General features: G+C 41.9%; 3 protein-coding genes across 5 annotated transcripts; 2 read left to right on the forward strand and 1 right to left on the reverse strand.

Annotated features, from left to right (window-relative positions):
• Nucleotides 1–1,205: 1,205 nt before the first annotated feature.
• LOC133914163 (uncharacterized) lies at nucleotides 1,206–5,156 on the reverse strand. The gene is made up of 7 exons (XM_062357306.1): nucleotides 4,653–5,156; nucleotides 4,453–4,538; nucleotides 3,962–4,040; nucleotides 3,796–3,855; nucleotides 3,298–3,422; nucleotides 2,619–2,690; nucleotides 1,206–1,957 (listed from the first exon to the last, which is right to left on the reverse strand). Exons 1-7 carry the CDS (start codon nucleotides 4,971–4,973, stop codon nucleotides 1,855–1,857), a joined length of 846 nt encoding a protein of 281 aa, XP_062213290.1. The 5' UTR covers nucleotides 4,974–5,156; the 3' UTR covers nucleotides 1,206–1,854.
• Nucleotides 5,157–6,481: 1,325 nt separating this feature from the next.
• LOC133914172 (zinc protease PQQL-like) lies at nucleotides 6,482–14,113 on the forward strand. The gene is made up of 21 exons (XM_062357313.1): nucleotides 6,482–6,843; nucleotides 6,946–7,192; nucleotides 7,277–7,402; nucleotides 7,661–7,798; nucleotides 7,896–8,033; nucleotides 8,134–8,391; nucleotides 8,931–9,068; nucleotides 9,409–9,478; nucleotides 9,641–9,854; nucleotides 10,016–10,121; nucleotides 11,213–11,446; nucleotides 11,588–11,752; nucleotides 11,836–11,985; nucleotides 12,062–12,153; nucleotides 12,327–12,408; nucleotides 12,502–12,585; nucleotides 12,685–12,801; nucleotides 12,886–12,996; nucleotides 13,090–13,170; nucleotides 13,384–13,578; nucleotides 13,679–14,113. The coding sequence occupies exons 1-21, from the start codon at nucleotides 6,596–6,598 to the stop codon at nucleotides 13,754–13,756; spliced, it is 3,072 nt and encodes a 1,023-aa protein (XP_062213297.1). The 5' UTR covers nucleotides 6,482–6,595; the 3' UTR covers nucleotides 13,757–14,113.
• A 915-nt stretch (nucleotides 14,114–15,028) lies between these two features.
• Nucleotides 15,029–19,282, forward strand: LOC133914183 (uncharacterized). 3 transcript variants are annotated; one of them, XM_062357335.1, is made up of 10 exons: nucleotides 15,029–15,475; nucleotides 15,744–15,824; nucleotides 16,651–16,700; nucleotides 17,531–17,608; nucleotides 17,691–17,748; nucleotides 17,826–17,875; nucleotides 18,147–18,255; nucleotides 18,340–18,401; nucleotides 18,811–18,871; nucleotides 18,971–19,282. In XM_062357335.1, the coding sequence occupies exons 1-9, from the start codon at nucleotides 15,392–15,394 to the stop codon at nucleotides 18,851–18,853; spliced, it is 615 nt and encodes a 204-aa protein (XP_062213319.1). In that variant the 5' UTR covers nucleotides 15,029–15,391; the 3' UTR covers nucleotides 18,854–18,871; nucleotides 18,971–19,282. The 3 variants fall into 3 exon arrangements, with proteins under 3 accessions (XP_062213319.1, XP_062213313.1, XP_062213307.1); XM_062357329.1 differs by having other exon boundaries at nucleotides 15,030–15,475; nucleotides 18,811–18,866; XM_062357323.1 differs by having other exon boundaries at nucleotides 15,033–15,475; nucleotides 18,811–19,282.
• Nucleotides 19,283–22,722: the final 3,440 nt, after the last annotated feature.

Consider the following 22,722-nt stretch of genomic DNA (forward strand, 5'->3'; position numbering starts at 1 on the left):
TACCTTGGATTTGCTGTCCAACTCAGATCGCATCCCCACCTTCTCGGAGACCTCCTTGGAGAGTTAGAGGCCCATCTCATTCAACCAGGTCCTTTTCGGCAAGCTCCCTCTCGAGTCCAGCTAGCTAGGCCCTCACTTGTAGAACTTCGTTGTGAAGCTTGTGCATCCGCAACATGCTCAACTGCAGAGCATCAGGTCAGCACATATGATTCTATTAACTAAACGACTCACCATGAAGAAGACGCCCAAGAAGTCTTCCGGGTCGCGGACACCTTGAGCTTGGTTCCCCTTAATGACATCCCTCCAGCGCATGTCGCCAAGCAACCCGTGAACGAGTGTCTCATCGACCCAGGGTGACGAAACTTGTACCTCCCCACCACCATCAGCAGGAGCTAGGGGCTCGGTGTTCTCATCCCCCCGTCCTTTGGAGGAATCGATATCCTGGATTTGAGGTTGAGGAGGCTCAAGGGCTGGCGCTGGCACTCCAAGCAATCTGGAAGAAAGAAGCTAAAAATTGCATTTCTAAAGACGTAAGGCATTAAGGCTAGCAACCATATCTGGGCTTCTTCAAGTCTCGGGACATCTTCAACTGGCTGAGGAGGGAACCTGCTCTCTTGGACATCTTCTGAGGGGCGTCCACCTCAACTGCAATTTTTGGTGCTGACGAAGTCACGACAGCTGAAGAGCTCGCGCCAACAACTGCCTTTCCGCGATCCTGGTCCAATGTCTACTCGTATGTCAGATTAATCGACTACCACGGCTATAAGGGTCTGGCGAGAAGTCTGAACTCACCTGAGGTGCTGGTTAACGAGATGGAACCACGAGAGCTAGAGTCGGGGTTAGAGGCACAAGGTCTGGAGTCGAGGCTGAAGGCACGAGGGCTAGGGTCAGAACTGGCGAGACCACATGATTGCTAACTTATGACCGTGCGCCCTACGAAGGGCAAGTCCATTAAAGTCCAACAAACAAGCCCCAAGCCTATAAGAGCCTCAAGCCTTCTGTAATTGCAATCTACATCGACATCTCGCCGAGACTACAAACAAGGAGCCCTCGACTAAGTTTAGATTTATCTAAACTAGCCAAAACCCCCATTTATCACTGTCTCGAAGATCAATACAAGACCGTAGGACGTAAGCCTATTATCTTTTAAGAAACCTGAACCTGTATAAATCTGTGTATTTGTTGTATAATTCGGCTACGGAAAGTATACTCTACATCCTTCACGTATTCGTAAGATCAACAGTTTAGAAATCATCCACAAGTAACATTACAACTGTTGCAGTCAATGCAACAAATAAAAATACCTACTGAAAAAGGCCTACTGGCTACTGCAACAAACCAGCAAGCCCGTTGCAGTAAAAAGAAAGCCTGAAGCAACAAATCACTAGCCAACTTGCTACAATAAATCAGATTACTACTAACACTATGCAAAACATATTTAGCAATGGTTCAATCAGGGTTCGAGATGACCACTAGCACTAAGCAAAAAAACATTTAGCAATTGAACAAGTCTTGCTAAATTTTCCATTTCTTCTAACTAGCTAGTCGAATGTGGAGTAACTATCCTCACGTTGCATATTGGAGAAGCTATGACATTATAGATATCCAACAATTAGATTATCAATGGCCCGCAGCTAGCATAGTTGCATAAGGATGGTGACCCCTTTAAAGCAGAAGTTAATAGCAGAAAATTGGACATCATCTTTTCATGCATCGCATTGCCACCATTTTTCATTTCATTAGAAGGATCACTGTGGTTGAAGCCTCGTGAGGTCTTTGATTTAGGAACTAGATGCAGTATTTGCACCGTAGCTAAAACAGTAGCTGCTTCCGCAATCTCAGGATTGAGCTTTTCTAAATTTTGCGCACACTATATCCAGCTTCTTCCGTATTCAAGTTCTCATTCCAGCTCTCAAACTCTAAACCTCCACATTGTACTTGCTTAATACCAACATGACTGCAGAAAATCAACAAAAATGGATGAGATTGTATTGTTAATTTGTTATACACACGATTATGATAATAAATTGTTAATAAGTTAACAGCATACAAGGAATCAGTGTCATCTACAAAAGACAACCCCCAAATTAACCAAAAAAGGGCCTTAAGAGGCAACTAAAAAAACTTTTCAACGAGTTATACTTTGTCATGTCATGAGTAATATTTTTTTCTCCCTAATGGTTTCAGATGGGCCCACATGCTAGACCTTACACTACTACAGAAACACCTTCTATGCATGGATTACATCCCAAACATCAGTATCCAAATCAGCAGTCACTACTTTCCTTTAAAACTAATGAAAAGTTCAGTTTGCTGCACCAGAAAACTGTAAATGCCAGTGTGGAAAACAGGACACACAAACATGGCAGTCAGGCAAAACATAAAACATTCCTGTGGGATAGGTTGCTAGGGACTCAAGGTATGCCACAGCCAAACCACATGCTTCTGAATTAATATTTTTCAGATTTCACTTTTATGAGGCATGCAAAACAGAAAATCAGAGGGATATCTAAGTATACAAGTGCACTATATATTATAAACCAAATCCTGATGAGCAGAAATTACATTATACACAGTCAATTACAAAAATATAGACAATTTGGAGGTCCGGTTCTTACTCTGAACTTATTGTCGTTAAGGCATTAAACAGGATGTCCAAAAGCAATGGTTCATGAATACCAATGTCTACCCTGTGCAAATCAATAAGATGAAAGCAAAGAGTCATGATTGATATCAATGTCATTATAACTTGAACAAGTACAACATTTGCAATACTTTCTGTCTGGAAGAAGCAAAAGAGGCAATATGAACCAAAGATGCCTGAGAAAACATGGTATCATAGTGTTTCAGTACATGGTATCATAGTGTTTCAGTACATGGTGCACAAAGATACAGTAGCACAGAAAGAGTTATAATTCTCTAGAAAGCCATACAATTGCAGAATACTAGTCTTAAATGGAAGTATTAATTTTTCAGTCAAAGTGGTATAGCAGGCTTATTGCACCATAAAATCTGGTCAAAAGTCAGGGAAATTGGTCTGTCACAATTAAACCCATGTCACATGGTATTTATGTCCTGAATGCTCTGTTTGCATGTTATGGTATTTTCATAAGCACAAATAGCTCATATTGTCAGTAATTCAGAATGATGTGAGGCCGGATAATGCAAAACATCAATGAGAGAACTGGGCAAGAATACCCTTGTTCAATAAGTTATGATAATTCACATAATCACATGTCAACACAAAAAGGTTACGATCTACTGTTTGTAAAGGCGGTCCAAGAGAATAGTGCATACCATACACGTGCTAGATTATCTTGAACCTCAAGATCACCAATGTTGTAAAAGGATGTTGGGGTGACGTTTGCTCCTTCAAGAGCATCATAACTTGGTCTTTTACAATCTAAAGGCAACTGTGATAACTGTAAAATAAACAAAAAAAATTGAAGTCCCTTAGTGCAAAGTACAGAAGTTCAATCAGAAGTATTCATAAGCTACCAGAATCTGCAAGAAAAGAACGGAGGTCAGTTTTTTATGTTCTGTTTGTGTTTGCTATTACCATGAAGAGCTCAGGATAGTGAACACTACGATTCAATAGGCTGTGCAGCGACTCGGGACCTTTTATTAGTTCAAAAATGGTCCTAAAACTTGGCTAATGTAAGGATTACATTACTCTACCTGGTATCATCCACTTTGTTTCCTTACTGTATTTGAAGGACATGACCAAGAAAATAAAGGACGTTGTCCACAATAAGATGCAAAGAGTGTCCAGTACACCAGGTGCGATAAGTTTACCTGCATATTCATAGAATTGCAGCCACCAAGGCGCCCAACTATATGCCATGATCGCAGAGCCTGCAAGAGCAATAAAAAGGGAAGGTGCAACATCCTGAGTGAACAATACTTTGTATTCGAAATGTGATGCATACTCTCTTTTGGATAAAAATGGAAAATAACTCACATCAGAAATTAATTTCACATCTTTTGGCAACAGAGCATTGTAGAACTCAAACCATATATACGAGTTGGAGAAGTCAAATCTAGCACAAGCAACAGTCACAAATCAATTACCAAATTAAGGAAGGCCTCCAAAAGACTGTTGATTGTCAAGTATTACTCCTCCGTTGATTTTAGTAAGGCACTCACATATTTTGATATTCAAACTTTGTAATTTTTTTTATCAACAGCTAATCCAACAATACATAAACTTGTGACACAAAATTTACAACGTAGGTTTTGTATTTGGAAGTATGTTCATATGATCAAGATTTCGAAGTTATAAAGAATAGATTGTAAAATAAAATATATTGTAGTTATAAACTGTGTAAGAAGTTAACAGTCACGCACCAGAGTCAAAGTGCAGCTTATAGAAATTAACGGAGAGAGTACTAGCATAACAAATTGCATGATTGCATCTTGTGTGGACGTGTGGCAGAATCAGAGTCACATTACTTCTTAAAGACGACCTTCATGGGGTTGGGCGAACCGGTCTTGGCCTGCACGATCTTGTGACGCTTCTTCCTTACCCTCTCCTCCATCTGCACAACGCACCCGAGAACCACCAAATTATCCAACCGAGAATCAGAACCAGAAGGCATTCATTCATCAGAGGGTGAGAGGACGAGCGGAGAAGAGAAGGCAGGGGCACCCACGCGGGTCTGGGCCTTCTTGGGGTCGTCGAAGTAGTCCCCCATAATGTCTCCGATCTCGGGGTCATGGTCGTAGTCCTCCTCACCGTTGCCGCCCTCCCACCTCGGGAACCCCTCCTCGCCCTCGTCCTCCTCCGCGGCTGCCGCGCTCAACGCCTCCCCGGGCCCCGCGGGCCGTCGGGCAACGAGGCGGGTCGCGGGCCTGAGACGAGCTGGGAGGGGAGCCGGAGGGCGCGCGCTCGGCCTCGGGGCTGCTGCGGCTGAGAGCAAAGGCGGCGGCGGGGAGGCCACCGTCAGGTAGCCGCCGAAGAGGGCAAGGAGCATACTGCTGCCGCCGCGCCGTGCGGTTGCTGCTGATGCGGGATTCAGTCTCCACGTGCGCTTTGCTCGTTTGCCGCGGAGGCGAACCGGCGAGTCGTCGGAGTTTGGGCGGCAGGCAGAGGCTTGGCTAGTCGCTAGTACCAGTGTTGTGGATGGGGAGGCAAACGGGGAGGAAGGACAGCGAGGTGGTACTACGGTAGTAGGCCGTGGGAACATAGGAACGGGCCTGTGGCCGCAAAGCATCGGCCGAGATAGAGTGGAGGCGGCCTAAAAAGGCTTTGGGCCTGATGCTACAGACGATGGCAGATCCGTTCAGGTCTCAGGAGCAGAGCCAAAAGTAACTCTATGTTCTAAATAAAAAATTGCAAACATATGTGTCTATCTTAAAGAATTACAGATTTAGACTCATATCACCTGTTTAAAAATAAAAACTACTGTATTTTAATACTATCAAAATTCAAAACACTATCAAAATAGTTATGAAAAATTCTAAAAAAAATTAGTATAGAGGATACTATAATCTTGCTTTTCAAAAAAAAATCAGACAAAAACATGACTTTTACAATATCTCTAAATTTTGTCTTTTTGTTTCTCATGCACAAGTAATTATTTGAGTTGAAAGTTTTTGGAGAGCTAAATCATAGCATCCTATACACCATAGATTTTTTTTTTCAGATTTTTTATGACTATTTCGATAGTGTTTTGAATTTTGAGAGTATTGGAACATAATATTTTTTATTTTTCAAAATGGACACATGTACTTATAATTTAGATTTAAAATATATACAAATAAAAAAATCGACAAGAAACTGGAGTAGAACCGAAACTCGTACCGCCAGCCGGGCAGTAAGGCAGAGAAGACCGAGCCGGCCGCTGGCCAGGTCAAATTGCTAAGCTAGCACTTATCTCACCTAGCGGTGCATAGGAGACATCAACACACCATTGTCAAGAAACATGCCTTGTCGAACCAAAGGTTTCCAGCAACACGCAAGCATGGACCGATCCGTGATTCTGGATAGCAGCCAGCAACCAAGTGAAAAGGTGCTGCCGTAGTGCCGCGGCGCCGCCGGGCTGGAGGGGCTGGCCGTCGTCGTCGCACAGCAGAAAGGGAAAGGGCGCGTCGGCCAACTAGCGTGCTGGCGCGTGTGACGGCCGGGAAGCCATGCGAGCAGGGCTGGGGCTGGTGGGGGGTGCGTGCGCGTTCGCGCGCGGCGTAGAAGCTCGTTGCGGTGCCGGTCACCCCCGCCAGATGAGGCGCCTTTCATCACAGGTCCGGTTTCTTCGATCTCTTCGCATTTGCTGCCGGCGTTTGCCGACGATACCGCACGGATTACCAACACAAATCCAACCTAAGCTGATGGCCGGTCCGGTTCGCACATGCACAGACCGCCACGACGCGACCCGGTTCTTTCCGCCTTTTGGCCCAGCACGGTCCGGCCCACCGAATCCAACGCAATCCTCTTTATCCAGCCCAGCAGAAGCGACCAAATCTCGGCTCCTCCTCCGTGACCGTGCGCCACCCCCCGTCCGACGTCACCTCGCTGCCAGTCTGTCACGTGTCGCGGCACGCGCGCTCGCCCGACGTCGGATCCCCACCACGCCCCTCTCGCCGCGCGGCAGCGGCCATGGATCTGCTCCCGCCGCCGACGGACGCGCCGGCTGGCGTCCCCGCCGCGGGGGCTCCCGGCCGGGGACTGCGGCGCGGGGTGGGGTTCCGGTCGCTCAAGCTGGTCAGCGTCGCCATGGACGAGCCGCTCCCGGCGGACCCCGTCGGCGCCGCTTACGGCCGCCTCGCCAACGGCCTCACCTACTACGTCCGCTCTAACCCCAAGCCCCGCATGCGCGCCGCGCTCTCGCTCGCCGTCAAGGTCGGGTCAGTGCTACTCACCCCCATGGCTTCATCCCCTAGTCGTTCGCTCACCTATGTACCCCCTTCGCGCGTTTGCTGATGTCGATGTGCCTTGGCGGTTTGCAGGTCGGTGGTGGAGGAGGAGGACGAGCGCGGGGTGGCGCACATCGTCGAGCACCTCGCTTTCAGCGCCACATCGCGATACACCAACCACGACATCGTCAAGTTCCTCGAGAGCATCGGGGCCGAGTTCGGCGCCTGCCAGAACGCGCTTACCTCATCCGACGAGACCATCTACGAACTGCTCGTGCCAGTCGACAAGCCCGGTCTGCTCTCTCAAGCCATCTCCATCCTCGCCGAGTTCAGCTCAGAGGTGAGAATGGGATTTACTTGTCATTGCAATGTCGCCTGTTTACTGAGAGTTTATTGATGCCGGAAAATTAATGCTGGTCACAAGGTTCGGGTGTCGGCTGAGGATCTGGAGAAAGAGAGGGGTGCTGTGCTGGAGGAGTACAGGGGTGGACGCAATGCCACGGGGCGGATGCAGGACTCCCACTGGTCACTGTTGTTTGAAGGTTCTAAGGTACTGTTCTCTGTCCTCGTATGCATGGATAATTCTGTGTGCTGCGATAAGGTCACTTGTTCCATCATATCCTTTATGTGTACAATGGGGTTGTGTAATTTAGTTCAACCAGTTAGCTAGTCTTATGAAAGGTGTTCACTATCCCGTGGTGGGTTTCATCTCATGACGGTTAAATTTGTATTAAATTTTTCTGCCTTTTATGTCGCTGTGTTTGGAGCTGCAAGTTTCTAAATTGCTTGTTAATTTCCTCTGTACCAGTATGCAGAACGCCTGCCAATTGGTACTGAGAAGGTGATACGAACTGTTACACATGAGACTGTTAAGCGGTTCTATAAGAAGTGGTACCATCTAAGCAATATGGCTGTCTTTGCAGTGGGAGACTTCCCAGATACACAGGTTTGGATTCTGCATATCTTGTCATACTCAATATAACTAGAACTATGTATCTGCATTGATTTTTTACCATCCTTTGTGTTTCATGACTTACTTGCAGGCTGTCGTTGAGTTGATAAAGGAGCATTTTGGGCAGAAAGCCCCAGCTTCCCTCCCTCCACCGGTTATACCAGAATTTCCAGTTCCATCGCATGAGGAACCTCGCTTTTCATGCTTTGTGGAATCCGAAGCTGCAGGGGTTGGTATTTCATAGTCTTTTAAACAGGTTGGATATCTTTTAAGATCAACTGTTGATGTTTTATTAATGTACTGTTTTATTTTCCTTGTACCAAAAACAGTCAGCTGTCGTTATCAGCTGCAAGATGCCTGCTGGTGGAATTAAAACAGTTAAGGACTACAGGGATTCACTGGCAGAGTCAATGTTTCATTGTGCAATAAACCAGAGGCTCTTCAAAATATCTCGTAGGAAGGATCCTCCATACTTCTCTTGTTCTTCAGCTGCAGATGCTCTCGTCCATCCAGTAAAGGCTTATATTATGACATCCAGTTGTCGCGAAAGGGGAACAGTTGAAGCTCTTGAGGCCATGCTTCTTGAGGTATTTTCGAACTTTGATCTGTGAAAGAATAAAATACATCTAATGTTATGGCGTAGTGCATTATTTAAGTTTATCGGTGAATATTCTGTGTAAATGCCCCAAAAGTCAAAAAAAGTGCGAAAATTGGTTCTAAAAGCTTTAAAATTTTCCTAACAAAGTACCGACTATAGGGGATGGCATGTTTGATAACCATGCAGAATTTTAATATCAAATATTGATCACGTATGTGAGATACAGAAAATACAAATACCTAGTGAAAATAGATCATGTTCCTTAAGGGGGGGCATTCATTCCCAGAAGAAGCCTTCCTATGTTGGTATAAGAACAAAGAATCTCGTGTGCCATCAACTGATTGAACGTTGTACAACTATTCCGTTCTTACTTAGTTTGCACTCAGTTAGTGCAACAGATGTTTGGCACATTAACAAGCATATGTTGTAGATATCTGCATTTTAAGGTTGTTATATAACAAGTATTTTCTCCAATTGTGAGATGGGACTTTGCTTCCAAAACATCTTTCTGACATAATGTTTCTTAAGGTTGCTAGGGTACGGCTCCATGGATTTTCTGACCGTGAGATATCCATTGTACGCGCTTTAATGATGTCAGAGATCGAGTCTGCATATCTGGAGCGTGATCAAATGCAATCGACCAGCCTGCGGGACGAGTTTCTGCAGGTTCTTGCAATTTTATCCCTGTTTAATACCACTACAGTTCGGGGCCTTTTCTCGACCTTAATGCAATGCCTTCGGGATGTCTCTCCCCTTGGGTCGAGTTTTTTAATACCACTACAGTTTGTGCCCTAGAAATTTATTTCATTTGCATGGTAGTTGCTCTTCAGTTCTTATTGCAAATTATAATTTGTATTGGTTCTTGAATTTTCTATTTTCCCATGACTTTACTTAAAATATTGGACTAGTAATAAGTCCACATGTTTGTCAACTATTTAAGTTAAATTTCATGATCTCCACCTACAGCTTCTAAGCACATTAATACAATTTGTATTTTTCATTGCAGCATTTTCTTCGTGAGGAGCCCGTTGTTGGGATTGAATACGAAGCACAGTTGCAGAAGACTCTTCTTCCTTGTAAGTACAGCTCTGTGCTACCTAGTATAAGAGCATAGACATTAAATTTTCTGATTTATAACCAATTAATTGCTTATCAATCTGCACTTTGGTTATCACATCATTTGTGTCACCACAGTTATTCAATTATATCTATATTTATATCTGTTTACTTTCGACCAGATATTTCTTCTGCGGAAGTGGCAAAGTTTGCAGAAAACTTTTCAACAGCAAGCAGCTGTGTTATCAAGATAGTCGAACCTCGAGCTCATGCTTCTTTGGAGGGTCTGAAAGCAGTTGTATTGAAAGTCAACAGCCTGGAAGAAGAAAAGTCTATTCCACCATGGGATGAAGAGCAAATCCCAGAAGAAATTGTTGCCCAAACTCCAGAGCCAGGGTACTTTTAGTGTTTTCATGTCCACCATTGTCTTCATATGTAAATCTACCATCTTCTCATTGTTAACTAATTGTATTGAAATCATTTTTTATTGCTGCTATGAACATTTTATTTTAGTATGTGACTGATGCCTACTTTTGTACTTTCCAAATTTATTGCAGGAGTGTTATTGATAAAGTGGAACACCCAGGCATAGGTGCCACTGAGATGATACTTTCAAATGGCATGCGGGTTTGTTACAAGTATACTGACTTTCTTGATGATCAGGTTAGTAGTATGTCGTTTTTTATCATCTGGCAGTCTGCTGCTTTCAGGCCTTCTCATCTTGATTCTATGGAATCCCTTAGTCACCGATATGGACACCTAGAATAGATTTTCTCTAACATATACCACAAATGTCAACTGCATGCCACTCTATATTAGGTTTTACTCCATGCCCACTATGCCCCATGCAAGGAATATATCCAATGGAGTTTTATTCTCTATATTTTAGGATTCTGAGGAATAGAACTGTAAATTTTCTTGTTCTTGGGATGTTTCGAAAGTTCAAGTGATGCTATGTTATTTACATGAGTCCATCCACAAGCCGTTCCGGGTTGTTTTTCACTGCTACAATGAAATATAATGGATTCATGCAATTATGTGAACTAGAAGTACAAACTGTTTCCATATTGGATAATTGCTTCACTAGAACTAAATTTATGCATAAAACTAAGAATGAGCTACAGCAGTTTTTGAGACGCACTGCTAACAGTGCAAAGCTGTTGCTTATTCTTTGAAGTTCTAGAGGTATTTTCTCATTGGTGTGCTATGTGAAAGAAAATAACAAATAAGTGATATGCAGATGAAATGAAAAGGCATATGTAATATTCAATATAGACTGGAAGAAAATAGTTCAGTAAATGATAATCGAATTGCCATGTTAACTCATGCATTGTATTACCATACTTTAGGCATGGTTGTGATGGTGTTACAAACTTAATATAGGAAAACAATATTTTAGGAATAACAGTTTACTTTTCCTTTTTCAATTTCAATGAGTTCATTTACCTTTAGTTAAAGAAAACAACAGCTGATACTGTCATTTTAACTCTTTTGGTCTGTATTTTTCTTGTCTATTATTGAGAATGAGCATATCCGATTCAGAAAGTTAATGCACTAATTGTATTACATGCATCATTTAATTTGTTCTTAACATTTCATTTGTTCATCTGTTTATGCTATCATTATATTAAATCCTCAGTCTAGTTTTCCACGGTGCATTCATCATTTTCTTTAGAGAGGTGCATTTGCCATTTTGTTTCTGTTGCGCTGTTTAGTGATATGTTTCAAGTCTTTATATGCTAATCTATTTTCAGGTTATTTTTACTGGGTTTGCCTATGGTGGTCTGTCTCAATTGTCTGAAGCCGAGTATACTTCATGCTCAATGGGTTCAACCATAGCAGGAGAAATTGGCACTTTTGGCTATAGACCTTCTGTTTTGATGGACATGCTTGCTGGCAAGAGAGCTGAAGTTGGTACAAAAATTGGGGCCTACATGAGAACATTTTCAGGCGATTGCTCACCTTCAGACCTTGAGACTGCTTTGCAGGTTTGCTTGTGTTTAAGCATTCTTAGATACATGCACATTTCAACACACGAAAACACAGGTCACCTATGGCAATAACATCACTTTTTTCTGGTTTTCTTCACATTGTGGACCTATGCTTATGTTTGCCTTGCTTCGGTGCAGCTCGTTTATCAATTGTTTACAACAAACGTGGAGCCAAGAGAGGAAGAAGTAAAAATAGTGATGCAGATGGCGGAGGAAGCAATCTATGCTCAGGAGAGGGATCCTTACACTGCATTTGCAAATCGTGTTCGGGAAATAAATTATGGGAACTCATACTTTTTTAAGGTTCTTAACTGGGCGACCATTAATCTGTTTCAATGTTTTGGTCATATTATATCCTAGAAATTTACTCAAGTTATATGATGCAGCCAATTAGAATAAGTGACTTGAAGAAGGTGGATCCAATCAGAGCATGTGAATATTTCAACAATTGTTTTAAGGATCCATCAGCTTTTACTGTTGTAATAGTTGGAAAAATAGACCCAGCTATCTCACTTCCACTGATTTTACAGTACTTGGTATGTTCTGGTCCTTTTATTGTTCTGAAACAACGAAGCAACACATAATAATGCTCATTAATTTTACCTTTTGTAGGGTGGGATACCTAAGGTACAGGATATGGTTCAACCACTTAGTCGTGACGATCTAAGAGGATTGCCATTCAAGTTTCCTGCAACCATCATAAGGTTTGCCATTGTTCCTTTTTGCATTTATATGCTTTGGCAGATTTATTCTGTATTATATGTGTTTATCAGATGTGTACATGCAGAGCTAAGCAACCAATCTCTTTCCTTTCCCTGAAATTTGCCTTCTGACTAAATATCGATAACCTTACTCTGAGTTTGCACCTTGTTTGCAGAGAAGTTGTCCACAGCCCTATGGTTGAAGCGCAGTGCTTTGTGCAACTAGGATTTCCTGTGCTTCTAAAGAACACAATGATGGTATGTAGCCACTGAAACAATGCCATTTTTTCTTAAATAATAAGTTGTTGGGATATTTTCTTCATCTTAATATGTATTCTGCTGTGTGTGCAGACAGAAGATATTCACTATGTTGGGTTTCTTAGTAAACTTCTGGAAACAAAAATCATGCAAGTGCTTCGCTTCAAATATGGGCAGGTTAGGATTTCTTTGTTGTACACACCATCCAGCCTTGGCATTCCTCTAACTTGTAGTGCACCATTTGATTTCCCTTAAATATATCCCTATGTTTCGCAGATCTACTCTGTTAATGTAGCTGTCTTCTTGGGTGGCAACAAACCTTCAAGAACTGGAGATGTTCGTGGAGACATAAGTGTGAATTTCTCATGTGATCCAGACATATCATCTAAACTGGTATTCTACATCTCTTTTCTCTGACTAACATGTATATTATTTTGTTATGGGCAGCTTCAGTTTACCCACTCAGAATTTCTTCAGGTTGATTTTGTTCTGGAGGAGATATCGTACCTACAGGCTGAAGGTCCTTCTGAAGAAGATGTTTTGACCATCCTGGAAATTGAACAAAGAGCTCATGAAAATGGATTACAGGTTTAGTGGAATGTCATGGTCAAAATTAGTGCTGATGCACATTGGTAATATACCACTGTATTTATAGCTCCTCACATCTTTGAGAAATCGCAGGAGAATTACTTTTGGTTGGATCGAATTCTGCGGAGCTATCAATCAAGGCTTTTTTCTGGAGATATTGGATCCACCTTTGAGGTAATACTGTTATGCTTTTGCCTGGTTCAGTCCTCTACTTTATCTTTATCATATGTTTCTTCAGTTGTTTGCTGAATTTCACTGAGGTGACAAAACTTTGATCAGCAGATCCATATAATAGTAGCTTTTGAGCTGCATTACCAACCAATGTTGTTGGTTGTTGTAGATATTTGGTGACCATTGTGTTGCTCTTTTGTTTCCTTCTTTGTGCAGTTCCAGGAGGAGGGGCGTACAAAAGTCAGGGAGGCTTTGACACCGCAGACCATGCAATTGGCCTTGCAAAGAGTTCTGCCTTTCCCTTGCAGAAATCAGTACACCGTGGTTATTCTTATGCCGAAGTCATCCTGTTTGGCATCGATGAAGTCATTGCTTAGTTGGAGCTCCAGCGGCATTAGCAGAGATGCCAAGGTTAAAATCGTATTTTTTCAGTTCTTTTCCAATGTCCTATTCTGTTTTCACCTGTGGTGAAGATATCAGCTTTCTGAGCCTCAGACCTTCTTCCTTGCAGATTCTTGCTGGCATAGCTGCCGCACTGGTCTTGGCAGTTAGCTTGTGGAGATATTCTCGTAGCGGGCTGCGATCATAGTGCCCGATACAGCTGACCGTTTTTCAGACTTTTAGTGAGATCCAAAAATGGATTGCCAATCAGGTTAGGAACTGATATACAAGCTCGTCAATAGATCTTTGTTTCTACCTGAGCACCTACCAGGCATACTACAACAATTGTTAGCTAACAGATTCATTGCCGCATGTGGGCGTGTAAGCTTGTAACAACATTCGTTATACCTCTGCATGTGTGCCTGTAATAGTCGTTGATGTATAATATTGGCTCTCCTCACTATTTGATTCTGTAAACTGAAGTAGGGAACTGTGGTAGAGCGGTAGAAACCCAACAATGTAGATTGCATACTGGTTCCAGTTTTGTGGACAGCTTTGTACTTGCTTTCTGGTGTGTGATTGTTTGTCCAATTCTCTTCTAATCTGGTTCGGTGGATGCGTATAATCTTAGATAGAAACACATTTAGTTGCTCGTCTATATTGTTTTAATCTGGTTTGACGGATGTAAATATATAATCTTATCCTGGTCCGGTCCGGGAGTAAAGCTTGATTGTAGTTTTACTCTGTAGCTTGATTCAGTGGATGTAGGTTTTGTATCCACTCATATAGATGGGTTTATTTATTAATATCATAAAATTATTTATATATGATTAATTAATTATAATTTTAACTTTTATATTATCTCATATAGACTTAGATTTAGTCAATCGAATAAAAACTTAGCCAACATGTCTAGATAAATATAACCATCTAAGCACCCTGGTTTTCAATAAATATAATTTTGTTTAGCCTGTTTTTTCTCAGCTTATTAGGAACCAAACACATCTAAAATGAGGGAAACATAATAAACTGGAAAAATGACATTTCTTTTATGTTAGATTCTTTTGGTCTCTTTTCCCCTTCCTTGTCGTATTGGATAGGAGGGGCAGGCCTTCCTGATTAGCTTGACTCCATACGGTTTTTGCCAGAATTTGGGTTCTGTTTTTGCCTACGCACACGACAGCCAAAGTTTGGGTTCATTTGCCAGAATTTGGGTTCATTTGTAATGGAGCTTGGGCAGCTAAATTTGACGGCCCTGGTCTTGGCTTTGAAAAGGTTTCCATGTGCATTATTTGAGCAGAAACCGTACAAATGAATGATAGTTGCATCTCTGGGGCTAGTCGATTTGTCTAGGTTTGATTTGTGCTCGAATGAACGCACCTAGTGACACGTGGGACCAGCATAGCCCTAATGCACAAGTTTTGGATAAAGGAGCCCGTCCCCACCATCTGCACCGACCACACTGGTGACGGCACGGAGGCCGGAGAGAGAGAGGTTAAAGAATCCTCTAGATTTCTCTCCAGTCCCCGCGATGTCCAAAGGCAGAGAGAGGCAAATTTTATAGGGTTTGATCGTATAAAAGATTTTTTTTCTATGTTTTTTTAAATCTAACTATTAAAGTATGAGATGTATAATATAAATAGAATCTTATAAATATTTTTCTGAACAAAAGTGCTTCCGATAGAGACGGTTTGCAGTTGCAGCGCAGGCAAGCAAGCCCTACAGACCCGCCCACTGGTAGTAGTAGGGAGTTCAGATTCCCGAAGGCAAGAAGAGCAAATCGAAGCAGGACACCGCTGCTGGCTGCTGCATTCGGGGAGGAGGAGCGCGAGCGAGAGGAGGAATGGCGTGCCTGCACGATCACAGCTGCGAGGATCACAACTGCGCCGCCGACTGGTCGCTCTTCAACCACATCGACATCCCCAAGGTCCTTTGATCCCCTTCCCTTTCCCCGTCTCCCCCACCCCCTCTCTTCCTCTCCCTCTCATCAGCAACCAGATTGGTTCACTGCCCCGTCTCCTTGTGGTGAGCTCCTCCTTGTTCTTCCGTTCCTGTGTAATCGGCGGTGCTCAAGTTTCTACTATGAAAAGTAATCTTTCGTTAGCACCACGTTTACGGGATGCCGCCTATCGCATTGTGCAATAGATGGTCAGTCAGGGTTTAGAGCAGCGGCTGACCCCTTACCGTACACGCAGGTGGTGGCTCTGAACGAGTCTGTGCCCGGGAGCGTCAAGTCGGTCTTCAAGCCGTGGGAGCAGCGCCTCGACACCTCGGGGGTATGTACCGATGTCACTTCCTGCCCGTGTTGCCTTGATTTTTAAGTGAGTTGGGGTTCACCGGTTCAGTAACCACTGATAACAGTTATCCTTTGCTTATGATCGTAGCTGAAATGAACTGGTTGGATTCTTCTGGGTAGCCTTTCAGCTACTGCTGTCAGGAGTAAACTTGTCATGGCCTTTTTTGTCGAGAACACATCTTGTCGTGATCTAAAATCTTGTAAGAAGAGATATCTTGTGAAATCTTGTCATCTCACCTGTGAAATACGACATGGGTTTAAGAATTTCGTATGTTAGCTGTCACTACCATGAGTCCTCTTTCCAGTATTCATTGCTGCGTTGGATGATTCGGTTTGCTTTTGATATTACATTTCAAGGAATGTAGTTGGCAGCTTTCCTTGTAGTACTTGCTACTAGTTTTGCACATCTTTACACATCTAAATACAGTCATGACTACGATCTTCCTTTAAAAAATATTTAAAATGGTTTTGTAAAGATTTAATGAGAGTAATCACATCAGACACAATAGAAGGAGAAGGAGAAGGCTCATGTGTCCAAAAATATTAAGCGGCAAAATAGCGGGCCACCAAGGTGGCTATTGAAATTAAAAATCACAATTCTTCTGGTGGAGAGATCTCATATCTTAATAATGCTGGTTGTAGTGTGCTTCATTTACTCATGCAAGCTACAAGGCAGCATGATGGTAATGTTGATGATGTGCTTTACATGTTTCTTTTTATAAATACTGATTTTCAGCAGATCTCGTTTCTTGAGTTCCTTTCCATATCTGTTACCTGCATTCTCATGAGCATCCTTGCTGCACCAGGGTTTTCTGGAGAGTAATGAGGGTGACCCTGAGCTACTTATTTTCATCCCGTAAGTAGCTGAAGTCACTTGTTTGTTTGATATATATGCGTGTGTGCTCCTCTCTGGTTATTTTTTTAAAACTAAATCTATTGGTGCTTTAAGTTGCTTTATGATCTCAAACTGAAATCTAGCAACTTGATGAACTAATTTTTATAATATCTTTGAATGTACTATTGCCTGAGGTAGTGATCAGTCTATGAAATGTGTGATGTTTCAGGAATTATAATATATTAGATGTATTTTTTTTGTCCTCCTTGTGATTATTGATTGTTCTCAACTGTTCACTTCAGGCTAATGCTTGTAGATGTTATACTTATTGATATATGTTCTCCTTTCTCACCCGATATAATCCTTTGGTGTTTCAATACCCAGCAGTCATACTCCTTTCGGTGGTTTAATACCCAGCAATAGTTCATGGGGATGATGTCTGTGAAACATATGTCAGTCTGCACTTCCTTCCATCAATTATGTGAAATATCCTGAGAAATTGAGAATGTTTTTTAGTATGCACATGCTGGTTCCGTATGAACCTCCTTAAAGTAGCAGGCAATATGTTAAATGGACATCACAGACTCTTGTAGAAGTTATTCTTTCCATAGGGCTTTCTCTTAACAAAAACAGCCAGTTACCTGCACTCCGTTTGTACTGCTTCTTCAGTCTGTATAATTGCATTGAATTCATGACCTACATGCATTTATCTGTTAATGCTACCTTTTTAGTGGAATATATCTTGCTTTATTTGTGTTCAAAGTTAAGAAATATTTTTCCTCCTTTTTCGTTTGTAATGCTCATCCAAAAATTGTTAAACTTGTGTAATCATGTATTCCCATTGGTTGTAGGTTCACATCGGATGTTAAGATCAAGAGCATTTCTATTGTTGGTGGAGCTGATGGAACAAGCCCTTCAAGAATGAGAGCGTTAGTTTTAGAGCCCCAGCTTTTCTTTTTCTTCTCTTTCTCATGGCATGAAATATATGAAGAGTACCTTGACATGTTACAGGTTCATCAATAGAGAAGGTATTGACTTCTCTGATGCTCAAAACATGCAGCCTGTGCAGGTGTTTATTCAATTTCCTCTTTTGTTATCCATGCCCTAAGCAGAAACTCCAGTTTTAATGAGATGCATTTCTGCTAGGAATGGGAGTTAGCAGAGAACTTGCAAGGAGTTCTTGAGTACCAAACAAGGTATATTCTGTATTATTTGTTCTCCTAGTGCCTTTTGCTGTAGACTGAAGTTAGATTCATGCACCAATGCTGTAGTGCTGTACAAATCAATTGTCATTTTGCAAGTAGGTACTGGAGTTAAACACCAGGCTGCTTCTGTTTTTTCGCTGTCTGTTGAATGGCTTGCAACTACTATGCTTTTAAGTTCTCTCTGTACTTACATAGAGTAGCTTGTCTCATTAGCTCTTCTTACCCCCCCCCCCCCCCCCCGGGTGATTTTTCTGTTTTTCAGATATTCAAGGTTCCAAGGTGTGGCTAACCTAACGCTGCATTTTTCTGATAACTTTGGTGGCGATACAACTAAGATTTACTACATTGGGCTACGTGGTGAAGCTACTCAGGTACCAGAGTCTTTTACTTGTTTAGTCCAAAAAGATAGTGGAATGTCATGCTGACGCTTTATTGCTCCACACTGCCTATCGCAGAACAAAAGGGACGTTGTGGCGACAATTGTGTATGAAGTAATGCCCAACCCTTCTGATCACAAGTAAGCTTCGTTAAGATTTGAGCTACTGCTTAATGCTTGTTAATGCTTCACATCATTCATGAAATTATACAAGTGTTGCACATGGTTAGGTTATAGAAGGGAAAGTTGTTGCCTTATATGTTGTGTCACTTCAACAGTTTCATAAGAGTCATCGCAGTCATCATCAAGATTCATTGATGGCAGTGATTTAACTAAGGTAGCTCAGAATAGGAAGAGAAGATTTTGTGTATGTAAGGTAGCTCGGAATAGGATTTTTTTTATCACTGACCCGTCTAACTACAGAGTGCTAGCCCAATTGTTATTTTCATGAAAATGACTCACTTCACTCATTGTTGTTTCATGTTAAATCTCTAGCATCTATTACTAGCAACTGAGGGCAGGTGTGATATCATCTCTCTTTGCCATGCAGAACAAAATCTGAGACTGGAGGTGGTTTCTCGCATGTTGAGTAGGGCATCATGCCAGGTGAGGTATATCTACAGCTCCAAAGCGTGCAATCTGAACTTCTACGGTTCCTACTGGGCTGTCACCAGTATCACTTCTTTTTTCACGCCATGCTTACTCCACAGAGCTTAAGAGGCAGATGCTGGGTACCGCGTCGTCTGGAGGCTGGGTCGACCCCTGTTCCATTAATAAGATAAATCCATCTCGTAAACTTTTAGCTTGGCATTTGAGCAGAGAACTCTGTACATGTGGACGCTGTAACTTGCTGCTAATGCTGTCATCAGAGTTGGTCACTCGTATGATTTGGTACTCTCAAATTTCTGGTACTCTTTGTTCCATGTTGCTGAAGTGGTGTGATAGATAATTCTCCAGTATGTATGAATCGTGTAATCTCTTGCGAGCAGTATTAAAATGCTAGTACCATACCATTTACATGATGTACCTGAACAGCCATCAAGTGCCAATACTGTGCTGCTGCCTAGACATGTGCCTAGACATTTATATTTGAAACTAGCACGAAAAGCTCCGAAACGAACGAACAAATAACCAACCATTGCAACGTTTTGAACATGTGTTTCGAAAAAGTTGTGAACAACATTTTCAACTAATCAAGGTCAAACATACAAATTCCTTCTGAAACATGCTACTACAGCACCAATATGAACAGCATTTTAAGAAACGACACATCTCATGGACCAATTGCAAAAAAAAAAAATAAAGTACGGTAGGGTGCTAAATAAATCAAACGGTAGGGTACTAGCATTACTGCATGGTTTTGTAATTGTGGCCAATGGTTTGAGGTCACTTTCCAACCTGTTTCAGTGAGGACAGTTTTGGATTAAGGGGTGCCTGTGCACTCTTGGCTTAACTTAGCTCGGCCCCTGTACTAAACAAATGAAACTTTCCAACCTTAAAAAAGGCACTTTTTTTCTGGCAAACATGCCTTAAAGCTAGTATATCAAATTATTTGTCAAACTTAAGGATCAGTGTGGTACGTAAGGAGCGAAGTGTGGCAAGGCCTGGTTGTCAACTTGTGATGCCACCTCCTTTCGTGGAATTTTTATTTTTTTGGACTTTTTTCCAAACATTATTTTACAAATGGACCTTCCGGAAAGCTTTGACAAAAAATAGATCCTTCGCACGGCGCTATGCCCTTTGGCGTCATGGCTCCATTGCATGCTGCCACAATATTTGGCATCGTTGTATATCATGTAGGATGTGCGTGGGTTTGCATGGCTAACATGTCATAGCACGGCGCCAAAAATCATATCGCCGTAGGTGAAATACATGGCATTATGACCTTTTGATGCCATGCTATTGGACCTAATAGCGGGCTTGCTTGTTCCCCTGCACTCTCCCTCTCACTTTCCCCACCCATCCACTACGCCTCCACTGCCCTAGTCTGCATTGCGGTGGCCCGAGCCTTCGCCACTGCCACTACCCATTTGGTGCCACCGCCACCATAGCACACACTCGCATCGCCACTGTGTCCCCTCCTCCCCTTGAGGCAAGGTGAGTTCTTGACTACTATCAATCAACTACTATGCACTTACACAAGAATCTGCACAGTGTAGTAAGCCCTCTGAAAGTATAATAATGTTGCCTAGAGGGGGGTGAATAGTCAATTTTACAAAAATTTGTCCTCTTTTACCGTTGGTTTAAAGTTGCAGCGAAAAATAAACTAACAGATTTTTCACAAGTGAAAAACCTAAATATGCTTTCAATTAGTGCACAATCACCCTTAAAAAGATGTGAAAAGTTACAATAGAGTGACAAAGATTATTCAAAACTAATAAAAGATAAGGAAATAAACCCAAAAAAGAAAATCCTGAAAATATTGTTCATCCAGAGAATATGGGTTGACTCGGATACTCCGGGTTCAGAGCTGATTGTACAGAATTCAGACCTTCTGGGTTCAATTCGGAACCTCCGGGTTCAGCAGAGAATTAACTTAAAATTGAAATTAAACAACGCAAAAGGGTTCTAGCTCAAACCAAGTGAAATCGTGTGTTCTAAGTGATGATTCAAAATAGATCCATAGAGAATCTACAATTAAATACACACGAATAAGTAGATCGAGCAAAATGCACAAATATTAAGCAAGAATACAATATCAGGGGAACAAGAGATGAGACACAAGATTTGTTTCCCGAAGTTCGGACACCTCCTCTAGAGGTTCCTACATCTCCGTTGAGGGGCTCAGCCACACTTGAGCCAGATCTTTCTCACCCTTTTCCTCACCAAGCTCGGTTACACTTGAACTTGGATTTTTACTCTTGATTTCTTCCCTTCTAAAAGTGAAATCAAAGCCTTCATAAACTTTTCATAACACACCACAACCTTAAGTGTTCATCGGCGACATTTAGCCACCTAGGATCTCAAAGCACCAAGAGTAACAAATGCTTCGCGAACATCTTACCGATGAACTCGAGTGCTCGAGATAGAAGATACGCTCACTTGCATTCAAACTTGCAATCTCTCAACCCAACTCACTTTTCTTCTCAAATAACACAATAAAATAGAGTGTGAAGGAGTTCTTTTGGCTCTAAAGATATTCTTTTTCGTGCTCTTGCAGCAGCAAATAAGGGTGGGAGTGATGGGGTATTTATATTGTTCCTCCATAAATTAGCTATTACATAATTTTTTTTACTGACCCGGAGTATCCAGGTTGGCACTAGAATGTATAACCAAGAACCCTGGTCGAAGTAAAGTCTGAATACTCTGCCACCCGGAGCATCCGGGTCAACCCGGAACATCCGGATAAAACACTTTGGCCCTAACAGACCATCTGACTCGGAGCTAAATCCGGAGTATCCGAGTCAACCTAGAGTGTCCGAGTTCAACACAACTGATCCTGTGAAAACGACGATAATTTTTTATCCCGAAGTCCGATTTTGAAGATTTTAGACTCTATGGAAAGTTTATTCAGATGGCTACACATCCTAACTGAATTCATGGTCCCAAACACATTAGATCAAACTAGAAACACTCCGAAACTCAATTCAGATACTTCCACACTTTTCGCACCGGACTGCTTAAGCTAACTCTCACTTTGGGTTGGTTAGAAAACTCTTGGGCACTGAGACACGACAATTAGCTCTATATTGCATCACTCTTAATAGTACGACATAACTATACTCAAATTCAAATATAAAACTCATTTAAACCAATTTGATCCTTCAAATATTTTAAAGTGTCGCTTCTTTCTTTCAAACATCGAGGGTTGCCAATTTTAATATAATCTTCACTCCATCTCCTCTTTCATTCTTCATATAATTGATGCGAGTCACACATAACTTCTCATGGCCTCACACGATTCATTAGCGCAAAGCCTTCACTCGCTCTTCACTATCGCCTTGTCCTTCGGTGCTAAGCCATTTGTTTGACCTTTACCACTGGATGGTCTATCGCAACCGAGTCTTGCTTGCCCTTCATCATCTTGCTATAAAAATATTTTGTATCTGACATCTTCAATAAATTCACTTTATCATATATTGAGTCCAATTTTGTTCTTCACTCTTGGTATATATGATTTCAATTCAACTTATGTCTTCTTATGGATCATAACCCTAACTCACTCTTAAGCATAAAGCACACGGTTAGTCCATAAAAACTCTATTGACAATGACATACCTTAAATTACTTCGTCTCCACAAGTAATTTAGCATTCATACTTATCTCCAATCTTATATGAGATTTCCTTTCTTCTTATGAGCTTCTCCTTTCAAGCATCGCCTAAAGCTCATTCATTTTGATGCATATCTCTCCTCCATGCATTACATATGGAATAACCTACTAACAATTCTCAACAATATTGTTAGTTCATAGGTATTATCATTAATTAACAAAACCTTATATAGTGCTAGATGCACTTCCA

Source organism: Phragmites australis, chromosome 1 (genome assembly GCF_958298935.1).
Source record: "Phragmites australis chromosome 1, lpPhrAust1.1, whole genome shotgun sequence".
In the NCBI taxonomy this organism is placed as follows: domain Eukaryota; kingdom Viridiplantae; phylum Streptophyta; class Magnoliopsida; order Poales; family Poaceae; genus Phragmites; species Phragmites australis.

What these genes read in the sequence shown, in the direction of transcription:
- LOC133914172 (XM_062357313.1), top strand. Translation starts at nt 6,596, where the DNA reads ATGGATCTGCTCCCGCCGCCGACGGACGCGCCGGCTGGCGTCCCCGCC. An exon ending in TCGCCGAGTTCAGCTCAGAG is followed by an intron (nt 7,193 to 7,276) that starts GTGAGAATGGGA and finishes GCTGGTCACAAG; the next exon opens with GTTCGGGTGTCGGCTGAGGA. An exon ending in TTGAGGCCATGCTTCTTGAG is followed by an intron (nt 8,392 to 8,930) that starts GTATTTTCGAAC and finishes ATGTTTCTTAAG; the next exon opens with GTTGCTAGGGTACGGCTCCA.
- LOC133914163 (XM_062357306.1), bottom strand. Translation starts at nt 4,973, where the DNA reads ATGCTCCTTGCCCTCTTCGGCGGCTACCTGACGGTGGCCTCCCCGCCG. An exon ending in ATGTGAAATTAATTTCTGAT is followed by an intron (nt 3,856 to 3,961) that starts GTGAGTTATTTT and finishes TTGCTCTTGCAG; the next exon opens with GCTCTGCGATCATGGCATAT. An exon ending in GATAATCTAGCACGTGTATG is followed by an intron (nt 2,691 to 3,297) that starts GTATGCACTATT and finishes TGATTTGCACAG; the next exon opens with GGTAGACATTGGTATTCATG.
- LOC133914183 (XM_062357335.1), top strand. Translation starts at nt 15,392, where the DNA reads ATGGCGTGCCTGCACGATCACAGCTGCGAGGATCACAACTGCGCCGCC. An exon ending in GAGCTACTTATTTTCATCCC is followed by an intron (nt 16,701 to 17,530) that starts GTAAGTAGCTGA and finishes CATTGGTTGTAG; the next exon opens with GTTCACATCGGATGTTAAGA. An exon ending in AGCCCTTCAAGAATGAGAGC is followed by an intron (nt 17,609 to 17,690) that starts GTTAGTTTTAGA and finishes GACATGTTACAG; the next exon opens with GTTCATCAATAGAGAAGGTA.